General features: G+C 42.1%; 1 protein-coding gene across 1 annotated transcript in view; it reads left to right on the top strand.

Annotated features, from left to right (window-relative positions):
• The first annotated feature begins 2,603 nt into the window (after positions 1–2,603).
• The window catches only part of SUSD5 (sushi domain containing 5), a 38,328-nt gene continuing 14,469 nt past the window's right edge, over positions 2,604–26,462 (top strand). Inside the window, exons 1-3 of the mRNA XM_079934639.1 lie at positions 2,604–3,315; positions 12,102–12,279; positions 17,378–17,496. Coding sequence (XP_079790765.1) covers positions 3,210–3,315; positions 12,102–12,279; positions 17,378–17,496 — 403 coding nt within the window. The 5' untranslated portion in view covers positions 2,604–3,209. The remainder of the gene's footprint in view (positions 3,316–12,101; positions 12,280–17,377; positions 17,497–26,462) is intronic.

The raw sequence follows: 26,462 nt of genomic DNA, 5'->3' as shown, positions 1-26,462 counted from the left end.
TGCCTTGCTTCTACCAGCATGATATCATGGACTCATAGAATGCCTCATCTACTGCCATGGAATCACACATTACATCATCTATAACCAAGAAACTGATTTTGCAGCAAAGACAGTATGGCAATGGCATCATGCCCATGAGTTTTACTCTATGCCCCATCACCCAGAAGCAGATGGCTTGATAGAAAGGTGAGGTCACAGGGTACTAGCTGCGCCAATACCCTGAGAGGTTAGGGCACTCGTCCAGGATACAGTATATGCCTTAAGCCAGCAGCCAATATATGGTGTCATTTCTCTTATAGACAGAATACACCGTCTAAGAACCAACGAGTGGAAGTGGGAATGACCTTCCTTCTATTACATATAATAACCCACCTACCAAAGTTTTGCATGCCATCCCTACAACCTTTAGATTGGTGAATTGGAAGGTTTGGGTGGGCAAGGGAGACACACTTCCACCAGTAAACACACAGGCATCTGCCAGTAAATTGGAAGCTAATATTGCTCTCCAACAGAAGAGAAGGTCACTCTACTGGCTGGTGACTGATCCTGATTACCAAGGGGAAAGTGGGTTGCTTCTACAAAATGCACGTATGGATGACTATGTCTAGATCCCAGGAATCTGTCCAATAGCAACAGTCAATGAGAAACCATGGCAAACTAATAAAGATAGGTCCTCAGAAGGAATGAACGTTTGGATCCCTTGCACCCGTTAAAAAAAGTCATGTCGGCCAAGGTGCTCTGAGGGTGGAAGGGAAATATTGCAATGATTATCAAAAAATACCTCTTGGCCAGTTACGGGAGCAAGGATTGTGGTTTCTATATTTTATGATAAGGGTTTACTTTTCGCCGTTTCTCTTTATGTGAAACAGCACTTAAGTGAAAATAACCAGTGATAGTGGTTAATATTACTGTTTTAGCTCCAAGTGAGACTTTGAATTGACATATTCCCAGATCATACAGAAACTGACAGAACTTTGTGCTTCCCCTGTTTTGTTCCACATTATGTTCATCCAAATGAAAGAAGAGAATAAATGGACTGTGCTGGTTGTTTTCCAACTGCCTCTCCAGATCCACTCTCTACCCTCCCCTGCCTGACTCTGCGCCCTGGGAGAATGACCTCTGAGGACTGTGGCACCTGTGCTCCTTTGCCGTCCAGCTGTCAAATGGTTCAGCCACCAGGAGGCATCAGGAGGAATCTAAAGGGCAGAAGGAGAGAGAGACTGGGGTATTTCTTCCTCACTCCCTCCCTACCATACCACTGGCAGCAACTGTGTTCCTCTACCTGTGGTTAACCTCTCCTTTCAGGCAGCCCCTTTCATGACCATGCTCCGGCTGGATTTTGATAACACCTCCAACTCCCCTCATACCTTCAGGCCTCACAGTGGTAACCCTTCCTGCTGTTGACAGTCCCAAGGGCTTTACCATCCCTTATTGGTTCTCTCAACCCTGCCCGTGTTTCTGTCTGTGGTCCTTTCATTAAACTCTTTTCTGTTAAACTTATTTACTCTTCAGGGCAAGAACTGAACTCATTACTCTTGAAATATTTGTTATTAAGGTATAAATAGCATTCAACAAAATGCACAGATTTTAAGTGTACAGTTTAGTAAGGTCTGAGAAGTGTATACACTCGGGTGATGGCCATCCTCATCAAGATACAGAATGTTCTCATTATATCAGAAGTGTGTTCCCACCTCCTCAAAGGCAACCACGGTATTGTTTCCACCACAGATTAGTTCTGCCCCTTTGTGAACTTCATATAAAAATGGAATCATACAGGGACTTCCCTGGCACTTCCACTGCAGGGGGAGTGGGTTCCATCCCTGGTCAGGGAAGTTCTGCATGCCACGAGGTGTGGCAAAAATAAAGAGAGAGAGAGAGAGAGAGAGAGAAAGGAAATCATACAGTATGAACTCTTTTACTAAAGCTTCTTTCACTCATCATATTTTTGAGATTCATCCACGTTATTGAGTGCATCAGTATTTCCTTCCTCTTATTGATGAAGAGTATTCTATTGCATAAACATGACAGCGTTTGTTTTTCTGTTCGTTGGTTGATGACATTTGGGTTGCTTCCAGTTTTTAATTATTGTGAGTAAAGCTGCTATGAAATTTGGGTATAAATCTTTTTGTGCACATATGTTTTCATTTCTTTTGGATATACACCCAGGAGCGGAATTCTGTGTCTTCAAGGAGGTGTATTTTAACTTTATATGAAACAGACAAACAGTTCTCTAAAGCAATTGTACCAAATAAACCTTTAGAGCGTGCCATCTCCCCAAATCAGGACAGGGCAGGACGGGTCTGAATAAAGACAAACTTTAAAATTTCATTAGAATTCGGTAGTAATATCCAATTGACTATTCTGAAAGCGATAGTAGGCACAGCTCCTGAAGGAATCAATGCATAGTTCCTGCAGGTGCCTTCTGCCCCCTCCCCTCCATTCTCAGCAACAACCAGGCTTTCAAAGGTCCCCTCCAGCTCAGACATGTGAATTCTCACTCCTCAGGTTACCAGCTAGCTGTTGCAAGATGAATAGTTAAGTAAATTAATTTACACTCACATGTGAATGATTGTCAGGCCTTTTAGGGAAGGGGAGTCTCGCTATTCCGTGCGTTTCACTCCTCAGAGTGAGGCTGGCAAGTTAGAGCTTTCTTTTTCGTAAAAATGTTCTTCCTCTACAAGAGGACGCCAGCTGCAAAGTCAAGAGGCAGAGTACAGAGTTAGGCATCAGTTTTTCACGGTCCTCCCGGGGCGAGAGGGTGTGGGGTGGGTTGGCCTCTCAGACTGCGTCACCCTTTCGCAGAGGGTCCCCAGGCAGGCGGGGGTTCCCTGCAGCGGGCTCTCCGCTCTCCCCGCCTCCACGCGCCCTTCCGCTCTGCCCCGGAGGCACCCAGGGAGCTCGCCGTTCGTTCGGCTCAGCCTCTTTTGGCACCGAGGCCCCCAGGTGCCCAGCACGAAGGCGGAGCCCGGCTACAGCCGCCTCCCCGGCGCCGAGTACTGGACCCCCTGGGAGCTCGGGGCCCCAGCGTTGCGGATCTGGCATCCCCAGCCTCCCTGGCTCCCCGCGCTCCTCCCTGTCTGCGCTCCGGGCGCGAAGCCTGCGACGCGCGAACAGAGCACAGCACGCGGAGCTGAGTGGCGTGCGCGGCGCAGTGGCGCGGGCACTTCCGATTGCGGCACAGCCAGAGCCCGCGCTCCAGCCAGCGGCCCATGGACGTCCGGACCATGTCTGCCAAGGGACCCGGCTCCCGCACCCGGCTCTGGGCGGCGGCGCTGCTCCTGCTCGGCCTGCCAGGGCTCTCCGTGCGGGCGGAGGGTGAGTGTCTGGGGAGTGCCCGCGAGGCGGCGGGCCCGGGGTGGCGCGTGGGGAAAGTGAAGCTCGCCGGGGCTGCCCCCTCGGACGAGCCCGGAACACTACCAGCCTTGGACGAAACAAGGAGCGCAGCTGTCCTGCGATCCCGCCTCCCTCTTGCAGCTCACCGAGTCCCCGCGCGCCCAAACGCCCCCACAGGGCCCCTGAACCACTCCTTAATGCACAAGAGAAAGCCTGTGCTTTGGTCCTGCAGGCCCACCTCTAGCTTTCCAAGATCTCCTTGAAAGGTCTTTAAAATGAAATCACGTCTAGGGTGCCCTGGAACCTCCTCTGCCGAGACATAATTTCCCACGTCTATTAAATGTGCTCCGAATGGCCAGGCCAGTGATTACAAGATTCCCTTGGCGTTTTGGCTTGGTCCGGGAAGATCTGAAAGATGAGTGGAAATCAGCTAGGCAAAAGAGAGAGGAGAGGGTCTTGGGGAGAGGAAATAGCACGTGCAAAGGTCCTGTGAATCACAGGGGAAATGGGATAAATGACAGAGTGGCTGGAGCGGAAAGTTCAAGGTGAGGCTCTCCTTTGACAAGAAGCTAGACAGGGCTTCTCTGGTGGCGCAGTGGTTAAGAATCCGCCTGCCAATGCAGGGGACAGGGGTTCAAGCCCCGGTCCAGGGAGATCCCACATGTTGCGGAGCAACAAAGCCTGTGTGCCACAGCTACTGAGCCTGCGTTTTAGAGCCCGCAGGCCACAACTACTGAGCCCACGTGCCACAACTACTGAAGCCCACATGCCTAGAGCCCAGTGCTCTGTGACAAAGAGAGTCCGCGCACCACAACGAAGAGTAGCCCAGTAGCCCCCACTCGCGGCAACCAGAGAAAGCCCACGCACAGCAACGAAGACCCAACACAGCCAAATATAAATAAATGAAATAAATACATTTAAAATATAATAAAAATAAAAAACATTTTAAAAAAGCTAGAGGAAATAGGTAAGGACCAGATTTTTGTGGGTTCTGAGAACTGACCCATCTTTCGTTTGTTTTTTCAACCTGAATTCAGCTTTCAATACTTCCCTAAACTTAGCAGGATCACAGCCTTAGATCAGTTCAGTTTCAAAAAGCTAATTCAGCTGTGTTTTGATTTTGGAACAAAACCCCGTTGACTTGGTGCAGAAGGATGTAAAAGAAAAGAAGCTAGCATGTTCTCACATCCATGAGGGGTTACTAGTAAATCCAAGCTTGGGACAAATTAGATTGATGAAGGAGAAAAACCCTCAGCTGATTTAGGATGCTTTGTATATTTTAAAATGTCATCGCTATTTAGCAAACAATATTGGGTGCAGAGAGAAGATTTGACAAAAAGAACCATGATGGTTAGGGAAAGGAGAAAGCAAGGGAAAAACCTCCAGATAGTAGCTTAGAATTTTGGGTTCTCTTTGTTCTAAGTGCCAGCTTGTAGAACTCTTTGCTCCTAATTAAGGATGACTGTCTTATTTCTCCATATGCTCAGAGAGAGTGTTAGAGGGGAAAACACTGTTAACTTTAAAGGCTCCTAGTGATCACTGTTAATTTTTAATTGAGATAAAATTCATGTAAAATTTACCATTTTAAAATGCACGATCCAAGTGTTTTTAGTACAGTCATCAACCATCACCACTCTCTCATTTCTGAAAATTTTCATCACCCAAAAAGAAATCCCATACCTAGTAGCAGCCAATCCACTGTTAATTCTTTTTGTTTTAATTCACTTATTTATTTATTTTTTGGCTGCACTGGGTCTTTGTTGATGTGCGAGGGCTTCCTCCAGTTGAGGCTAGCGGGGGCTCCTTCGTCGTTGAGGTGCACAGGCTTCTCATTGCGGTGGCTTCTCTTTGTCGCGGAGCACTGGGTTCTAGGCGCACGGGCTTCAGTAGTAGTGGCACTCAGGCTCAGTAGTTGTGGCTCGCAGGCTCTAGAGCGCGGGCTCAGTAGTTGTGGCTCACGGGCTTAGCTGCTCCGCAGCATGCGGGATCTTCCCGGACCAGGGCTTGAACCCGTGTCCCCTACATTGGCAGGCAGATTCTTAACCACTGCACCACCAGGGAAGTCCCTGTTAATTCTTTACTGTAGTACTTTTTGGCCTGACATTGAGTCATGAAAATTAAGCTGATTTTAAAGAATGCAAGTAGAATAAATTGGAGCTAGTATTAACCTTTGAACAATGTATACTATTGTACCAATTTTAATTCCTTTTAAAGAAATATCTCTGCAACCCATGAGGCTTTAGAGTTTCACCCCACTATAACTGCTGAAGTGGAATGTCAGATGGGTATGGATCAATATTTTGTGCCTATCTGGCTTGATGTGGGTCATAGAAAATTTAAGACAGAAATATCATTGGATAAGGAGAAAGGAACGACAGCACCAGGCATATTTTCTTGTTAACACTTGCCAGAAGTGCCTCCGTTTCTCCCTTCTCCTTTCCTTCTCCCTTCTTCCGCAATGGAGAACTATAGGTAAATTTGCTTTCAAGAAACTCCATTTGCTGAGCTCCAACTTTTATAATAGAGCCATTGAAAAATTAGAACCTATTTATGAAAGGATTCTTTTCTTTACTAAATATATGCTTAACTACCACTTTTCACATTTACGTATTTATGTGCTACAGTGATGGAAGGAGGAAGAAGAAATGTGCAGCTAAACTAATGTGTTAAGACATTTGAAGAGAGAGAATTTGGAGTTATTAAAAATTCCATAGACTTATTCAAAAATAAGTCAAACTCAAATGAAAAACATTTAGTTTTACATTGGACTAATCAGATGTGTATCTTATACATAAAAGAGACCTGCTATTGTACTTTTAAAACGCTTTTGAAACAGAAAAATCTTCACATTAACTGAATGCAAATTAACTGTTTGAGTAAAGACTGCAGGAAAAGATTCATTAATTCAACAGATAATTTGAGTGTCTACCATATACTAGGTACTGTCCTTGCTGTTGAGGATAGAGCGGTGAGGAGAAACAGGTCCTTGCTATCAGGGAGCTTAAAATCCAATGGGGGAGAGAGTCATTAAGCAAATAATTACATGAATGAAAATGTGAACTTGCGATTTTGATAAGTGATAAGATTAAAGGATGGAGGTATTATGAGGGCATACATTAGGAGATTTTTGACTTGGCATAGGAGGATCTGAAAGATAAGAATAAACTAGGCAAAGGGGGGAAGACAGAGGATCTGGATAGAGAATAACATGTACAGAGAAACTATGAGTGGCAGAGAAAGTGGGACATGTGTTAAGAAACAGAGTGACTGGAGCCCAGAGTCCAAGGTAGAAGTAGTTTGAGATGATGCTGGGGAAACTGATATGGGGCCAAGTTTTGTTTTAATCAAAAAAAGAGACTGATCAGGTTTGCATTTTGAGAAGCTCACGCTGAGAGTAGGAAGAATGGATGGCACCAGGGCAGGATTGGATATGGAGAGATCACATAGGGTGCTATTTCACTTGTGCAGGTGAGAGAGGGTGGGGGTGGAGAGGAGGATGGGGTGAATGGAAAGGGTCTGGACTGAAGAGAAAAATGTGAGTCATCCATGTCAAGATGGCCTTTGAAACCATGTGTGTAAATGGAATCCTAGGGAAAAGTTTTACAATGAGAAGAGATGACCTACTTAATTTCTGTACAGATTTTTGTCACTTAAGTTAAAATGTTTTACTGCAACCTTGCTGAACTGTTCTAGTAGTTTTTCTAGTGGATTTCTTAGGATTTTCTATATGCAAGATCACATCATTTGCAAATATAGTTTTACTTCTTTCCAATCTGGATGGCTTTTATTTCATCTTCTTGCCTACTTGCCTTGGAGAGAATTGCCAGTACAATGTTGAACAGAAGTGGCAAGAGCAGACATCCTTGATCTTAGGGGAAGGTATTCAGTCTTTCACCACCAAGTGTGATGTTAGCTGTGGGATTTTTGTAGATGCTCTTTATCAGGTTGAAGATATTCCCCTCCCTTCTTAGTTTGTTGAATGTTTTTTTTTTTTTAACATCTTTATTGGGGTATAATTGCTTTACAATGGTGTGTTAGTTTCTGCTTTATAACAAAGTGAATCAGTCATACATAAACATATGTTCCCATATGTCTTCCCTCTTGCGTCTCCCTCCCTCCCACCCTCCCCATCCCACCCCTCCAGGCTGTCACAAAGCACCGAGCAATATGAATGTTTTTTTTATCATGAAAGGGTACTGAATTTTGTCAAGTGCCTTTCTGCATCTATTGAGATGATCATGTAGTTTTTGTCCTTTATTCTATTGATAAGTTGTATTATATTAATTGATTTTGGGATATGAACCAACCTTGTATTCCTGGGATAGATCCCACTTGGTCATGGTATATAATTTTTTTTTTATGCTGCTGGATTTAGTTTGCTAGTATTTTGTTGAGGGCTTTTGTGTCTATATTTATAAGAGATAATGGCCTGTAGTTTTCTTTTCTTGTGGTGTCTTTTGTCTGGTTTTGGCATTAGGGCAATGGTGGCCTCATAGAAAAAGCTGGGAGGTGTTGTTCCCTCCTGCTCTATTTTTTAGATGAGTTTATAGAGAATTGTTATCAAGTTCTTTTTAGCTATTTGGTAGAATTCATCAGTGAAGCCATCTGAACATGTGCGTTTCTTTGTGGGTAATTTTAAGTTACTAATTCAATCTCTTTACTTGTTAAAGGTCTATTCAGATTTTCTATTTCTTCTTGAGTCAATTTCAGTAGTTTGTGTCTTTTTAGGAATTTTTCCATTTCATACGAGTTACCTAATTTTTGGCATACAGTTATTTGGGGGTTTTGGGGAGGATTTTTGGCCATGCCATGCGGCATGTGGGATCCTAGTTCCCCAACCAGGGATGGAACCTGCGTCCCCTGCACCGGAAGCACGGAGTCCCAACCACTGGACTGCCAGGGAAGTCTGGCATACAGTTGCTTATAGTAGTCCTTTATAATCTTTGTATTTCCATAAAGTTGGAGTAATAACTGCCCTCATATTCCTGTTTTAGTAATTCAAGTCTTCTTTTTTTTCTTGGTCATTTTAGCTAAACGTTTGTCAATTCTGTTGACCTTCCCAAAAACCAACTTTTGGTTTTACTGATTTTCTTTATTGTTTTTCCTTCTCTATTTCATTAATTTTTGCTTTAATTCTTATTATTTCCTTCTTCTGCTTGCTTTGGGTTTAGTTTGCTCTTCTTTTCCGTGTTTTCCAACAGGTTAGGATTTTTTTTTTTACATTTTTATTGGAGTATAATTGCTTTACAATGGTGTGTTAGTTTCTGCTTTATAACAAAGTGAATCAGTTATACATATACGTATATCCCCATATCTCTTCCCTCTTGCATCTCCCTCCTTCCCAACCTCCCTATCCCACCCTTCTAGCTGGTCACAAAGCACCGAGCTGATCTCCCTGTGCTATGCGACTGCTTCCCACTAGCTATCTATTTTACATTTGGTAGCGTATATATGTCCATATATACACTACCACTCTCTCACTTTGTCCCAGCTTACCCTTCCCCCTCCCCGTGTTCTCAAGTCCATTCTCTAGTAGGTCTGCATCTTTATTCCCGTCTTACCCCTAGGTTCTTCATGACCTTTTTTTTTTTTTTAGATTCCATATATATGTGTTAGCATACGGTATTTGTTTTTCTCTTTCTGACTTACTTCACTCTGTATGACAGACTCTAGGTCCACCCACCTCACTACAAATAACTCAATTTCGTTTCTTTTTATGGCTGAGTAATATTCCATTGTATATATGTGCCACATCTTCTTTATCGATTCATTGTTGATAGACACTTAGGTTGTTTCCATCTCTGGGCTATTGTAAATAGAGCTGCAGTGAACATTGTGGTACATGACTCTTTTTGAATTATGGTTTTCTCAGGGTATATGCCCAGTAGTGGGATTGCTGGGTCATATGGTAGTTCTATTTGTAGTTTTTTAAGGAACCTCCATACTGTTCTCCACAGTGGCTGTATCAATTTACATTCCCACCAACAGTGTATGAGGGTTCCCTTTTCTCCACACCCTCTCCAGCATTTACTGTTTGTAGATTTTTTGATGATGGCCATTCTGACTGGTGTGATAGGATTTTTATTTGAGATAATTTTTCTTATTTTAATGTGGGCATTTATAGTTATAAATTCCCCTCTATGCAGTGTATTAACTGCATCCCATAAGGTTTAGCATGTTTTGCCTTCATTCATCTCAAAATATTTTCTAATTTTGTGATTTCTCCTTGTCTCATCAGTTATTTAGAAGTGCTTGGTTTCATTTCTATTTATGAATTTCCCAATTTATTTATGTTATTAATTTCTAATTCTACCCCATAGTAATTAGAGAAAATACTTTGTACAATTATAATCCTTTTAAATTTATTATGGCTTATTTTATTGCCTAGCATATGGTCTACCCTGAAGAGTGTTCCACGCGCACTTGAGAAGAATGTGTATTCTGCTGCTGTTGGGTGCCATTTTATACAATCAATGTTCACTGTTATTTAACTGTGTATTGATTTTTTTCCCCCTTTCCATTCCATCTTGCCTCTCAAATAATTTTCTTTCTGCCTGAAATACTTCTTTTACTATTTCCTACAAGTAGGATCTGGTGGTGGCAAACCACCTTGATTTTGGCTTATCTGAAAAAATACATTTGTTTCATCTTTGTTCTTTGAAATATATTTTCAGCGAGTATAGAATTCTAAATTTGCAGCTATTTTTTGCTAGTAATTGTATTCTTGCTTCCATTGCTATTGTTTTAGAAGACAGCAGTCAAACTGCTGCTACTTTGAAAGTATTCTCTCCCTTCTCTCTATCTGCTTTGACAATATTTTCTTTGTCTTTTCCATTTTGCAGCATCACTGGTATATATGTATTTATAGATATTTTTCATATTGGGATTTGTTGTTGAACTTATTCAATCTATGTATTGGAATATTTATCAGTTCTATAAAATTCACAGGCATTTTGTCTTCAGATATCACTTCCACCTCATTTTTTTCTCTCCTCTTTGGGAATTCTGATTAAAGTATATGTTAATCCTTATTCTTGGGACTCCCTGGTGGTGCAGTGGTTAAGAATCCACCTGCCAATGCAGGGGACATGGGTTTGAGCCCTGGTCTGGGAAGATCCCACATGCTGCAGAGCAACTAAGCCCATGTGTCACACTACTGAGCCTGTGCTCTACAGCCCACAAGCCTCAACTGCTGAGCCCACGTGCCACAACTACTGAAACCCGTGCGCCTAGAGCCCGTCTCCACAACACAAGAAGCTACTGCAATGAGAAGTCCATGCACTGCAACAAAGAGTAGCCCCTGCTCGCCACAACTAGAGAAAGCCCACACGCAGCAACAAAGACCCAACGTGGCCAAAAATTAATTAACTTTTAAAAAATCCTTATTCTTTCCTTCATGTCTCTTTATTATCTTAATATTTTCCATCTTTTCTTGTTTCTTTACTACATTTTGGATGATGTTTTCTGATTTCTTTTTTTTTTTAATATTTACTTATTTGGTTGCACTGGGTCTTAGTTGAGGCAAGTGGGCTCCTTAGTTGCAGCAGGTGGGCTCCTTAGTTGCAGCTCACAAGTTGCGGCTTGCCAGCTCCTTAGTTGCAGCATGCGGGCTCCTTAGTTGTGGCATGTGAACTCTTAGCTGCGGCATATGCATGTGGGATCTAGTTCCCTGACCAGTGATCGAACCTGGGCCCCCTGCATAGAGAGCATGGAGCCTTAACCACTGTACCACCAGGGAAGTCCCCTTCTGCTTTCTTTTTCAAGGTTAAGTTCTTTGTTTAAATGTGTCTGATATTCAGCCAAAAACATTTATTGCATTTTAAATTTATCATTGTATTTTTAATTTCTAGAAGTCCTATTTTGTGCTTTTTCAGATCAGCTAAGCACTTTTTATCATTTCCTATTCTTCGCAGATATTTTCAAACTTGTCTTTTATTTCTTTAAATATAGTAATCATGACTGTTCTATAATCTGTGCCTGTTAATACCAGTATTGGACTTATTTTTAGGTCAGTTTCTGCTACATGTGGTACCTGTTGCTTCTCACTCATGGTGCCTTGTTTCCTTGTACACTTCACTGTTTTTTACTTCGGTGGTCATAGCCTTTGAATAAGTATTTGTATGGGATTTCCTGAAGCATAAAATGGAGGGGTTTTTTTTCTCCAGAGAGGAGTTAGTTACAATTTTTCCTATCAGGTGTCTGGATAAATGTCAGTCTCAGGCCACTTTAAGCTAAATCCATGGCTTGAAGTGTCTTAGACATAAATTTTTGTTAGAACTACAATTCCAAATCAGGATTAGCACTTGGCCTCCTAACACCAAGACAGCTCATCCAACAGTTCTTGAGAATGAGGGAAGGGGATATTTTTTATCCTTGTTCACTCTTATCTTGAGACTATATAGGTATACCATATCTTCTTTATCCATTCATCTGTTGATGGACACTGAGGATGTTTCCATGTCTTGGCAATTGTAAATAATGCTGCTAAACATCTTTTTAAAAGGAAGATTTGAAGGGCTTATCCAGATAAACATGCCAGAACAGGCAGTTAAATTTTTTTTTAAGTTAACAGGTAAAAATAGATTCAAACACCAGTGTAACTGTCATCACAGTCCGGGGACAAATGCAGTGAGGTAGTTGCTGCACTTGGATCTTTAGGCAAGTGGGAAACTACAGTTCTGATGGGCATCTGCCAGAGGGTGAGTTTGCTGAGACTGAATTCCCGTGGATCCTAGAGTCAGCCTGTGTCCATGCTTGTCCTCACACAGGGAAGCTCTTTGTGCTGGAGTCTCAGAATGGCTCTCAGGGCCTGGAACTAGAGGCCGCTCGGCTTTCCTGCAAGAGCAGAGGCGCTCACCTGGTGTCTGCGGACGAGCTGCGGAAGGTGGTGCGGGACTGTGCCTTCTCCGTGTGCACCACGGGCTGGCTGGCGGACGGCAGCCTGGGGTAAGTCAGGCCAGCTGGGGGCTCTCCTGCCAACTCACCCCACCTTGCCATCAGGGCTGATACGGGGCTCAATAGAGGTGCCAGGATAGACAGAGTGCAATGGGCTGTGGCTTCCAGTATATTCTTGTTTTGAGTTAAATATAAAAACAAAATGTTAAACAAAATATAAAAACAAAAATGTTAATAAAAACATTTTTCTGGGGTTCTGTCACAGTTTTTTCCTCTTTGTTATTCTGAATTTCCTTTTAAGTTACAAAAGAAAAAAATGCTTGTAAAAATTTCAAATAATACAGATATATATAAAGTGCAAAGTGAGTTTCTCTCTTCTTCCCCACCTCAGAGGTAATGACTCTTAACTATTTGATATATATTCTTTATCTCTTTTTCTCTGTGGATATTCATCTGCATCCATAGGAAGAGGAAGACGGTATTGAGGTTTTAAAATATAACCATGAGGGACTTCCCTGGCGGTCCAGTGGTTAAGACTCCGCGCTTCCACTGCAGGGGGCACGGGTTCGATCCCTGCTCAGGAAACTAAGATCCTACATGCCCTGTGGCGCAGCCAAATAAATAAAAGTTGAGAGTCATCATATCAATTTTAAAAAATGATAAATTTAAATAAATTTTAAAAAATAAAATAAAATATGGCCACAAATTCTTTCACATTGCTCCCATTGAGAAGTGGTGTTTATGTCCTCTCCCTGTGAATCAGGGACAGCATAGTCCTGCCTCGACCAGTAGAATACAGCAGGAGTGATACTGTGTGACTTCTGAGGGTAGGTCGGAAAAACCCATGGTCAGATTTCCCGGGACACTTACTTTTGAGATGCTATCTGTGAAGTCCTAGGAAGCCCAGGCCACATGGAAATGCCTTATGTATGTACTCTCACCAATAGCCCCAACTGATGTCCCAGCCAATAGCCAGCATTAACTACCAGAAATGTGAGTACAGATGCCTCCAGGTGATTCTAGCCCCCAGCTATTGACTTAGGCAGCCTGTGAGTCTTTCCAGCTCAGCCTTAGACATTACAGAGCAGAGACAAGCCTTTCCCGTTGTGCCCTATCTGAATTCCTGACCCATGGAATCCTTGTGGAGAAGTAATTCTGTGGCCAGCTAGGAGAAAACATCCCATTAGTGCTGTTAACTACTCCATCAGTCATAAACAGACAAGGCAGGAGCCATTCCACGTTTTCCTTCATGCCACAGGAATGTGAAAGAACAAATGGGCTCCGAAAACTACTTTGCTTGATAATGACCCTGAAGGTGTCTGGCTGGGAGATGGCCATAGAAAACACATGCAACCATGTTGATTCACATCTCCAAAGGTGCCACATGTAAAGCAGCAATTGAATAAAGAGAACAAATGAGGTTACTTCCAAAGCTTTTCAGTGAATCTGGAATTGTAGCCTCTCTGCTTTATATTTCACATCCAAGTTCCTAAATAGACAAAGTATGTCCCACGTATGCATGTTTCCATAACGTAGTCAAGTGTGGATATTTTTCATAACTCTGTCACTACCATTATATCAGATAACCAGGGTATTCTAAAGATTCTAAAGAGCCAGCTTGGAGCCAGGCTTAGGTCTCCCAGGCATTACAAATTGAAACTGAGTCATTGGAAAGGTTTGTCCTCTCTGGGTTTCCTGTAAGGTGTTAAGACATGTTAGTGGATCTCTAACTTGCTTAGATGCTATTTTTTTTGTTGTTGTTGGCCACGCCGCACAGCTTATGGGATCTCAGTTCCCTGACCAGGGGTGGAACCCCAGCCCTCAGTAGTAAGAGCGTGGAGTCTCTAATTCCCTTAGATGCTATTTCTTTAAAGTAAACACACTTACTTGATGTATTTACTACATGACATATTAAAATAGTTTTCCATGTTAATGTTTCTGGAACCAAGAAGTATCTGACCATTAGTATGGACATTTCACTGTGCATCTTTCCTGCACAGCCATCTCCCCTCCCCACCAAAAACTAATTATTAAATGCATGGCGCATCTTGCAATTGATGGCATAGTAGCTACATAGATCTGATCTGTATCTCCATGAATTTATATTCAGTCTATACATATATCTAGAAGATGGAGATCTAGAATGGTGAATCTAGAATTTGGGGCTATTTGTCTTCTGGGAGCTTTTACAGATTTCATAAAGCGTGTCTGAAAAGCTGAGAAGCGACTTATATAGCCTCATAGGACTAGGAGAACAGAGATTTGAATTCAGGTTTTATGTATGTGGGGACCAAGGGAATCCTTTTGCTTAGGGTTGGAACATTGAAGGGCTGTACCCTAGGAGTCATAGTAAACTGGAACAAGTACACAGGCCCTCAAAGGAGCTGCAGCATAGCATCGAATCCTCTGAAGCCATGAGTTTGGATTGAGATGATACTAGAGTTCCAGTGTTCCAGATAGGTAGCAGAACTGACTTTAAAAATCTTCTCTGGAGGAAAATAATATTATCCTAGACAATTTATTTCCACAAACTATTTTAGCAAATATAGGATTTGTCAAGCAAAACAAAATAAACAGTCACGTGAGGAGACAAGGCAACAAGATAAAATAGCCAATAGAAACTCTAGATGTTAACACTGGTAGATGCAAACTTTAAAAGAACGCTTTAAAATGTTCAAAGATACAAAAGACAAAAAGGAGAATTTTGGAAGAAGACTGAAAAGTATAAAAATAACCAAATGAAAACTCTAGAAATGAAAAATACAGTAGCTGAAATTAAGAACTTAATGGATGGATCTAACAGCTGATTTTAAGAGTCAAAGACAAAATTAATGAACTGGAAGGTATTTCAGAGGAAGATGTCCAGAATAAAGAACAGAAGAAAAAAGGATGAAAATATAGAAGAAAGAGTACAAGGCAAAGAAGATGCATGTAACTGGAATTCCAAAAGGAAAAGAGAAAGAAGACGAAGCAAAAGCAATATGAGACTTAGCTACAACTGTGGAAAAACATCCACGCACAGATTCAAGAAGCCCTACAAAGCCCGAGTAGGATACATAAAATAATTTCACGACTTGGAACGACATGGTAAAACTGGTAAAAATCAAATATGAAGAAAAACTATTAAAAGTAATAATAAGAAAGAGTACCTTCAAAGGAGCAACAATAAACTGACAATGAAAGCCCCAAGACGACTGAATGAGGCCCTCAAAGTGCTGAAAGGTAATTACTGCCAACCTAGAATTCTATACCCAGCGAAAATATCTTCCAAGAATAAAGGTAAAATAAAGAATTTTCAGACAGACAAAAGGTGAGAGAATTCATCATACATGATCTGCACTAAAAAAAACCCAACACTGAAGGGTGTTCTTCAGGCAGGAGGAAAATAATTGCAGGTGGATGGCTGGAGATGCCAAAAGGGATGAGTGGAAAAAGTAAATGGGGGGGGGGGTGAATGTACAGATGGTCCCTGACTTATGGTGGTTCAACTTACATTTTTTTTGAACTTTATGATGGTGCAAAAACATTATGCATTCAACAGAAACTGTTCTTCAAATTGTGAATTTTGATCTCTTCCCAGGCTAGTGATATACTGTCTGATACTCTCTCATGATGCTGGGCAGTGAAGTAAGCTGCAGCCCCCAGTCAGCCATGTGATCACGAGAGTAAACAACCGATACACTTATAACCATTCTGTACCAAGACAACCATTCTGCTTTTTCACTTTCAGTATAGCATTCAATAAATTACATGAGATATTCAATGCTTTATTATAAAATAGACTTTGTGTTAGATGATTTTACCCAGCTGTAGGCTAAAGTAAGTGTTTTGAGCACATTTAAGGTAGGCTAGGCTAAGCTCTGATGTTCAGTAGGTTTTGTGTATTATATGCATTTTTGCCTTACCATATTTTCAACTTACAATGAGCTTTGGGAGATATAACCCCGCTGTAAGTCGAGGAAGATCTATAATTATATAAAGCAGTAACAGTAATACTAAACACTAAAAAATGGTATATCAGTCAGGAAGTGTTTTAAGTATGTTAATACATAGTATTTTAAATTGTGTTGTTGGGAAATAGAGTAAAAGTAACATTAGGGCTTCCCTGGTGGCGCAGTGGTTGAGAGTCCGCCTGCCGATTCAGGGGACACGGGTTCGTGCCCCAGTCCAGGAAGATCCCACATCCCACGGAGCAGCTGGGCCCGTAAGCCATGGCCGCTGAGCCTGCGCGTCCAGAGCCTGTGCTCCGCAACAGGAGAGGCCACAACAGTGAGAGGCCCATGTACCGCAAAAAAAAAAAAAGTAACATTAAATTTTAATAAGTCAAGGAAGAGTGTTATAACCTCTGTGGTAACCACTAAAAGAATAGTAAAAGAACATATAACTTCCAAACCAATACAGAAGAAAAAGAGATTGCCAAAAAGGAATTCAAACAATCAAAATACGGGAAAGAAAAGAGAGGAAGAAAGGAAGAAGAATGGGCAGAACTAATAGAAATATGGCAGATTTAAATTCAAAGAGGTCTGTTATTAAATTAAGCAGATGTGATGCTCTAATTAGAAAACAAGGACCACCAGGTGGATTTTTTAAAGTTCTACTATTTGTTGTTTACAAAAGATATCCTTAAATAAATCATGGGGCAAAAATAAATTATAATGGAAATTTACATACATGTAGAAATGAATGATATTAAAATATAACATACTCAAACTCACGGGATGCCACTAGTGCTATACCTGGAGGAAAATGTAAAGCGTTAAATGCTTGTGTTAGAAAAGCAAAGAGGCTGAAGGTTCATGAACCAATGATCCATCTTAAGAAATCCGAAAATAACAGCAAAACAAACCCCCTCAAAAGAAGAGAACTAATAAAGAGAATTTTATGAAATAAAAACCAAGTGTATACTAAAAGAGATCAACAATGTATTGCCCCTGAATCTTGAATTGATATATGTGACCTCAACTCAAGTACCACCTATAACTTCCTGCTTTTAGACTTCTGGGGAGAGTATTGATACTTCATCATATTGATACTTTCAGCCAAAACTGAATCAGGAAAATCTCTGCTGATTCAGAGCTGACAGCAGAAAAGAATTCTTTCCCAGTTTTGGTTAGTTCTCCTAACCCAGTGTCTTCTTTGTCTGTTTTAGGACAACCACGTGTAGCAAGGGGAGTGGTGAACAGCAAATCATGAGAGCTGTCGATGTGCGAATTGAAAGCAACCCAGTTCCTGGTGGCACATACAATGCCCTGTGTATTAAGGATGAAGGTCAGTGCCAGAGCCTTTGTAAAGGTTTCAGAGGGTGTGCTCGTGGGGGTTGACCTCTTAGGTAGTGTTCTCTAGAAACTGACCTTAAGATGAGGATTCACTGAACATCATGAATCAGGAAGACTTCCAAAGAAAAGCCAACATGGCAGTGGGGAAGTGGACAGGGAAAGGAAGGGAGAAGGCAATGGTGCAGCACTAAGCAAAGTCCACAGTGGCTGTGAGGTGGGGGGGTAACTTTGGCTCAATCCTGCAGGGAACCTCTGGAGACAGTGACCACAGGTCACCACGGTTTCCTGATCAGGGGTGAGAGAACAGGGGTATTGATACCACTGAACTTGTCAGTCATTATTTAAGGGCTTGCTTCAGGGAGATATAAATTCCCAGACTCTTCTGGTTTTCAGTGTGCTCAGACAAAGAGTTATGATAGCTGAGTCACCCTCCAACAAAGATGCACAGATGCTCACCCAGAGCCCCTGTGCATGGGAATGGTAAAGGGATCTAGGAAATATGGACAGACCCCTGACAGCATGTGCTGCAGCTGCTGATACCACTTACCCTTTGGTCTGTCTTCATGGTGGAAATTTTTCTAAAAAGAAAAAAAAATCCTTTTTTCCCGAAAGGAAATTTATAGGATTTAGGAAACTGCTCCTAGAAAGAAAAATACAACTTCCTTCTGGGAAATCAGCTGAATAGTGAGGAGAAAACCATAAAGGAGTCTCCAGGGCAGCGTTTCATGTGCACTGGAAAAAGTACACCTTCATTATCAGAAATATATGCTGCTGAAAGGGAATGTCTGTGAAAATGGGGAGAAAGCGAGCTGCTTACTCATCAGTCATAGAAATCAGCACAGGTACTGCCAGGCTGCACACCGGTCTCATCTGGGAAGTTTTAAGAACTACTGATACCTGGGTGCCAGCCCTAGAGATCTGGATATAAATGTTCTGGACATTGGGCTTTTTAAAAGCTGCTCAGTGACTATAACATGTAGCCCAGTTTGAGAATTAGTTCTCTAATGCAGAGTTTCCCAAAGCTCTCTGATGATAAGAAATACCAGATGAACTTATTAGAAATGCAAACCCTCAGGCTACATCCCAGAGGCACCAAATCCCAATCTCCAGGGAAGGGGTCAGAGGAGTTGGTAAATCAAAGAGCCACAGTGAACCCCACAGCCCTGGATGGTGCTTGTTAGATGTTTATTGGCGGTAGGCTTCTCTGCTGCCATGGCATCTCCCTCCAGGAAGGGTTGTACATTTGCTGATTGCAGCCAAGAAACTGAAAGATGTGGCCATGGAAAGCCCCGGGGGAGAACAACATCCATGGTTTGTTTTTTAAAAAAACCACATAAGTAAATGAAAACGGTCCTTTGAATCTCAAACATAGGCAAAGGTTCAGATCCCTGAGGGAGACAGGACAGAGCCAGAGGAAAACCAGCATGACCTTCTTTCTTTAGTGATCTCAAATGGATACGTGGAGCTTCTGAGTCTGATCTCTTTCCTCCCATGAACAAGAGGTAGCAGCTAGCTTTTGCTGTGTAACATACCACCCCCAAATGTAGTGGCTTAAAACAACTGTTTGTTTAGTTCACTATTTTGGGGAGAGGGCAAAAATTTGTGTTATTCTTCTGGCCTCAGCTGGGCTCATTCACGAGTCCGCAGTCAGCTGCTGGGTAGGGGCCTTGCTTCTGGGCGTTGGCTGGATGTTGACTGGGGTGATGGGTGGGGGGCAGGCACTGAGCCATGTGTTCCTCATCATACAACAGGAGATCCTGGGCTTTCCACCTCACAAGCTTCAAACAGGTTGTTGTGTATGCAAGTGTGTGCCCCTTTGCCCACAACTGTAGTGCATGAAGCCAGAGGTTGGAAACATCTGTTCACATCCTATAGGGCACCAAGTTTAAAACCATGACAGTGACTCCAAAACTGAGTTATTGCCAAACCAATAAGAGGTGCCTCCTGATATACTGCCCTCAGAGGAGCACAACTTCAGTTCAGTAGTATTCCTGCCAAAGATGTGCAACCTGAATCTAATCATGAGGAAGCTTTAGCCAAACTCAAGTTGAGAAACATCGTACAAAATGACTGGCCTATACTCTTAAAAATGTCAAGGAGGGCTTCCCTGGTGGTGCAGTGGTTAAGAATCCACTTGCCAGTGCAGGGGACAAAGTTTTGAGCCCTGGTCCGGGAAGATCCCACATGCCGTGGAGCAACTAAGCCTGCACGCCACAACTACTGAGCCTGCGCTCTAGAGCCCGCGAGCCACAACTACTGAAGCCCGTGCGCCTAGAGTCCATGCTCCGCAACAAGAGAAGCCACTACAATGAGAAGCCTGCATACCATAAGGAAGAAGAGCCCCCACTCACCGCAACTAGAGAAAGCCTGCATGCAGCAACGAAGACCCAATGCAGTCAAAAATAAATTAAATTAAAAAAAGAAAAGAAAAATGTCAAGGATAAGAAAGAGAAAGAGGGAATTCCCTGGCTGTCCAATGGTTAGGACTCCGCAATTCCACTGCAGGGGGCGCAGATTCGATCCCTGGTTGAGGAACTAAGATCCTGTAAGCCTCGTGGTGCAGCAAAAAAAAAAAAAAGACAAAGAAAGGCAAGGCAACTGTTTTGGATTAAAATAGACTAAAAAGACTTGACAACTAAATGTAATTTGTGATCCTAGATTGTATTTTGGACCAGGAGAAAACAGCTATAATTGATGAAATCTGAATATGGATTTAAATTAGATAATAGTATTGTATCAATGCTTAAATTCCCTGATTTTGGTAACTACTGCAGTTATGTAAGACAATATCCTTGTTCTTGGAAATATATACCAAGGTTCTTAGGGACAAAGTGACATCATATCTACAACTCATTCTCAACTGGTTCAGAAAGGAATTACAGGGACTTCCCTGGTGGTCCAGTGGTTAAGAATCCACCTTCTAATGCAGGGGACATGGGTTTGATCCCTGGTTGGGGAACTAAGATCCCACATGCCGTGGGACAACTAAGCCCACACGCCACAGCTAGAGAAGCCCGTGTGCCGCAATGAAGAGCCTGTGTGTTGCAATGAAGCAAAGACCCAGAGCAGACAAAATTAAAAAAAAAAAAAAGAATTACAGATATAGATACACATATGTACATATTCATATATGTAAACATATACATGTATGTGTTTATGTATGATACATATTTTCTCTCTCTCTCTCTCTCTCTATATATATATATACATATCTATATCTATCTAGAGAGAGAAAATGATAAAGCAAATGGGGCAAAATGAAAACACATTAGTAAATCTGGATAAAGGGTTTATGGGAGTTTCTTGTTTTTTAAATTTTCCTGTAACTTTGAAATTATATGAAAATGAAAATTTCCCCCCAAATGATCTACATACTCCTCCCAAAACAACAATAACAACAACAGGAAAGCACAAAACAAAACAGCAAAAATAAAAACAAAAACATGAAGCAAATCCACGATGCCTATGTAAGGACTGATGCCATTTTAGCAAGTGAGCCCTGTGTGGGTGTCTTTGAGTCAAAGCGCTCAAGAGCCCCGCATCCAGGGCAATTTGCCTGAGCCTAGCTTGCCCCCCTCCCCTCCCCTCCAGGTCAACACGGAGAGGCTTCCGTGGGGAAAACTGGAGTCTTGGTCCAACAGGGCCTGACTTGTGAGGAGGCTTCAGATGGGTGATGAAGGGGCTCAGGAATGCATGCTGAGGTGGGATTAGGGTCAGAGGGCTGCTCTCTCTCGGACTTTCCAGAAAAGCAGGATGGATTCCCATGATCCCTCAGAGAGAGAGCCCTGTCCCTGTTCCTCTGCCTTTCCTTCTTTAGAAAGAGCATGTAAATGGCTCCCAAATGGCTCTTCACTTTTCCTCAGGGGAGCCTTGTAGACAGTCAACAAGGGATTATCACAGTAAGTGAAGTAAGTCAGACAGAGAAAGACAAATACCATATGATATCACTCATATGTGGAATCTAAGATATGATATAAATGAACTAATTTACAAAAATAAAAACAGACTCACAGACTTAGGAAACAAACTTATGGTTACCAAACGGGAAGGGGGGTGGGCGAGGAATAAATTAGAGATTATTAGCATATACAAACTACCATATATAAAATAGCAGATAAAAACTACTACATATAGGGATTTCCCTGGTGGTCCAATGGTTAAGAATCCACCTTCCAATACAGGGGACTTGGGTTCGATCCCTGGTCAGGGAACTAAGACCCCCACATGCCGTGGGGCAACTAAGCCCGCACGCTGCACCTACTGAGCCCGCGTGCTCTGGAGCCCGCACGCCACGACTAGAGAGAAGCCTACGCGCCACAATGAAAGATCCTGCATGCCGCAACTAAGGCCCAACACAACCAAATAAATAAATAAATATTTTTTAAAAACCTACTACATATAAAGTAGATAAACAACAAGGTCCTACTGTGTGTGTGTGTGTGTGTGTATGTGTGTGTGTGTGTGTATACATGAATCACTTTGCTGTACACCAGAAACTAACATAACACTGTAAAGCAACTATACTTCACCAAGGGAAATCTGTGTGCCAAAGGAAGGTTAAGAAGCCAAGAAGAGGCTCCTGGGGAGTGCACGTGAGGTCTGGTTCAGCAGACACCCAGGTGCAGTATCACCTCTAAAGGTTGCCTTTTTCCTGATGATGCTTCATTGCACCTAGCCCTGGGCTGCTGCTTCTCTTTGGCAAGACAGGAAGCATGAAGGGTGCTAACTCCAAAAATGGCAGACATGTGCCTCATAAAGAGCCCAGAAGGAAAACAGTCTGTGGAATGTTCAGGAAGCTGCCTCCTGTGTTTCTCTTTTGAAATAAAGTTCATCGTGAATGTAGACGTTTCTCTGTTTCCTTTCAGTATTTTTGTTTCACTGACAGTGAATTTCCAGCCCTGTGGTGACCTCACTTTAATAAGTGAAATTCTTTTTAACCAACTGGATGCTGATGAAATGAGCTGCCTCCACTTGGGTTCTCTGGCTCTGCTTCTCTTGGCATCTTGTCTGTGGAGTCAACAGTGTGGGGTCTGGAGGCTTCAGGTCTCCTCTCACCTTCTCCCTGTAGCACCCAAGGCTCACTAAGGGTGTGCTTCTGTTTCTCCCCCTCTAAGCCAGGGCTGGCCTGGCTGCTCTCCCCGCCAGCCCACCTCACCTTCTTAGCACTGTATTTCACCTCCCCTGCATACGTTACTCCTACCTGTATCTCCCTTAAAAATAGAAATGGAATGATTCCCTTCCTTTATGTCTTCAAGAAGAGAGCTGAGGGTCTTCCCTGGTGGTCCAGTGGTTAAGACTACACACTTCCACTGCAGGGGGCATGGGTTCGATCCCTGGTCAGGGAACTAAGATCCCCCAAGCTGCAGTGTGGTCAAAAATTAAAAGAGAACTGAATGCTCACCTCTCAGGTGAGCAGGAATTTTTGAGAGTAGCCACCTCCCAGATCTGCTTGAGGAGGCGCTGTGCCTCAAGATCAGCTTTGGGGAAATTCCAGCAACGATGGGAGACTGGAACCAATGAACTGCAATGCTTTGAGCAGCTGATAGAACTTATCCAGTTCAGGGTCTCCCGAGGGAGTGTGGAAGAGTCTGCACTCATTACCATTGACCTGGCACTGGCCAATTTTTCATTTATTTGTCCAGGGTAATGCAAAGCAGGGCTCAGACTTGTGGGTGCTTCAGATAGATAGATAGATAGATAGATAGATAGATAGATAGATAGATAGATAGATAGGTAGAGATAGAGAGAGAGAGAGAGAGAGAGAGAGATAGAGAGAGAGAGAGAGAGAGAGAGAGAGAGAGAGAGAGAGAGAGGACTCCTCTCCACCCTCAAAGAGTTGACAGTGTATAAGGACAAGTAAGAGATGAGTGAGTTTCCATGGCACAGAGGAGGAAGGTAATTAGGGAGACTTCCTGAGGCAGTGGCAGCTGAGGTGGAATTTGAAGGATTTTGTTCTGTGGGGATAATGGTTAGGGAAAGGAGAAGAGGACACTGCAGAGAAAATAGCTGGAGCACGGGCTACAAATCTGAGATACCAGTGGTTCTGGGGAGACTAGCTCTGGGTGAGCCCTTGTCCTAGTGCTTCAGAGAATGAGTTGGGTTTGGAACATCCCTGGGGGCTCCAGTGGCTGCTGGGCAGCCCAGATAATCCCACTGCAGTTATTCCCAACTTGATCTATAGATTCAATGCAATCTCAGTCATAATTCCAGCAAGTTATTTTGTGGATATGAACTAATTCTATAGTTTATATGGAGAGACAAAGACCCAGAATAGCTAACTCATAATTCAAGAAGAACAAAGTTGGAGGACTGACATGACTCAACTTCAAGACTTACCTAGAGGGAGGGATAGATTGGGAGTTTGGGATCGACACGTACACGTATTTAAATTAGATAACCAACAAGGACCTACTGTGTAGCACAGGGAGGAACCCTGCTCAATAATCTGTAATAACCTAAATGGGAAAAAAATCTGAAAAGGAATAGATACATATACATGTATAACTGAGTCACTTTGCTGTACACCTGAAACTAACACAACATTGTTAATTAACTATGCTCCAATATAAAATAAAATCTTTTTAAAATTAAATTTTAAAAGACATAAAGATGCAGAAATCAATACAGTGTGGTATTGGTGAAAGAACAGACAAATATCAATGGAATCGAGTAAAGAGCCCAGAAATAGACCCACATAAATATAGTTAACTGATCTTTGACAAGGGAGCAAAAGCAATACAATGGAGCAAAAATAGTTTTTTTAATATAGGTGCTGGGACAACTGAACATCCACATGCAAAAGAAAAGAATCTAGACACAGCCCTTACACCCCTCACAAAATTTAACTCAAAACGGATCACAGACCTAAATGTAAAATGCAAAACTACAAAAATCCTAGAAGATAATAGAGGTGAAAACCTAGATGACCTTGTTTATGGTGATGACTTTCTTGATACAACACCAAAGGCGCAATACATGAAAGAAGTAATTGTTAAGCTGGACTTACTTAAGATTGAAAACATCTGCTCTGCAAAAGACAGTGTCAAGAGAATGAAAAGGCAAGCCCCGGACTGGTGAAAATATCTGCAAAAGACATATCTACTAAAGGACTATTATTCAAAATATACAAAGAACTCTTGAAATTCAACATTAAGAAAATGAACAGCTCAATTTAAAAATAGGCAAAAGACCTGAACAGACACCTCACCAAAGAAGATACACAGATGGCAAGTAAGCATACGAAAAAATGCTCCACATCATATGTCGTCAGGGAAATGCAAATTAAAACAACAATGAGGGACTTCCCTGGTGGTGCAGTGGTTAAGAATCTGCCTGCCAATGCCAGGGACACGGGTTCGAGCCCTGGTCCAGGAAGATCCCACATGCTGCAGAACAACTAAGCCCATGCGCCACAGCTACTGATCCTATGCTCTAGAGCCCGCAAGCCACAACTACTGAAGCCCGCACACCTAGAGCCCGTGCTCCACAACAAGAGAAGCCACCGTAGTGAAAAGCCCGTGCACCGCAACGAAGAGTAACTTCTGCTCGCCGCAACTAGAGAAAACCCACGTGCAGCAACGAAGACACAGCACAGCCAAATTAATTAATTAATTTAAAACAAAAAACCAAAAAACAATGATTTACCACTACACATCTAGTAGAATGGCCAAAATCCAGAACACTGATGACACCAAATGCTGACAAGGATGTGGAACAGCAGGAACTCTCATTCATTGCTGGTGGGAGTGCAAAATGGTACAGCCACTTTGGAACACAGTCTGGCAGTTTCTTACCAAACTAAACATACTTTTACCATGCAATCCAGCAATCACAGTTCTTGATATTTACCCAAATTAGCTGAAAACTTAAGTTCACACAAAAACCTGTACATGAATGTTTATTAGCAGCTTATTTTCCTAATTGCCAAAACTTGGAAGCAACCATGATGTCTTTCAGTAGGTGAATGGATAAATAAACTGTAGCACTTCCAGACAATAGAATATTATTCAGTGCTAAAAAGAAATAAGCTATCAAGCCTTGAAAACACATGGAGGAAACAAATGCTTATTACTAAGTGAAAGAAGCCAGTCTGAGAAGGCTATGTACTGTGTGATTCCAACTATATGACATTCTATAAAAAGCAAAACTATGGGACAGTAAAAGGATTAATGGTTGCCAGGAGTTAGAAGGAATGAATAAGTGTAGCACAAAGGATTTTTAGGGCAGTGAAACTATTTTGTATGATACTACAATGGCGGATGTATGTAATTATATATTCAAAACCCATAGATTGGGTTTATACAATCAAAACCCATAGACTGTAGAACATGAAGAGTGAACCCAAATGTAAACTGTGGCCTTTGAGAGATAATGACATGTCAATGTAGGCTCATGGATTGTAACAAATGTACCACTGTGGTACAGGATAGTGAGAAGGCTGTGCCTGGGTAGACACAGGAACATAGGAAATCTCTGTACCTTCCACTCAATTCTTCTGTGAACCTGAACCTGCTCCAAAACTTAGTTTATGAGTTTTTTAAAAAGCAGGCACTCGGTAATAAATATGATATAATCCTCTTTACGTTAACACACACACACAATATCATATATTATCGCTTATATGTGGAATCTAGAGAAATGGTAGAGATGAACTTATTTGCAAAGCAAAAACAGAGTCACAGATGTAGAGAACAAACTTACGGTTACCAAGTGGGGAAGAAGAGGGTGGGATAAGTTGGGAGATTGGGATTGACATATATACACTACTATGTATAAAATAGATAACTAATGAGAACCTACTGTAAGCACAGGGAACTCTACTGAATGCTCTGTGGTGACCTAAATGGGAAAGAAATCTAAAAAAGAGTGGATATATGTATATGTATGACCGATTCACCTTTCTGTACAGCAAGAAACTAACACATCATTGTAAAGCAACTCTACTCCAATAAAAAATAA

The sequence above is a fragment of the Stenella coeruleoalba genome, assembly GCF_951394435.1.
Source record: "Stenella coeruleoalba genome assembly, chromosome: 10".
NCBI classification, from domain to species: domain Eukaryota; kingdom Metazoa; phylum Chordata; class Mammalia; order Artiodactyla; family Delphinidae; genus Stenella; species Stenella coeruleoalba.
Note: the sequence above shows the minus strand (reverse complement) of the source record. Positions and strands in the feature narration are given on the sequence as shown.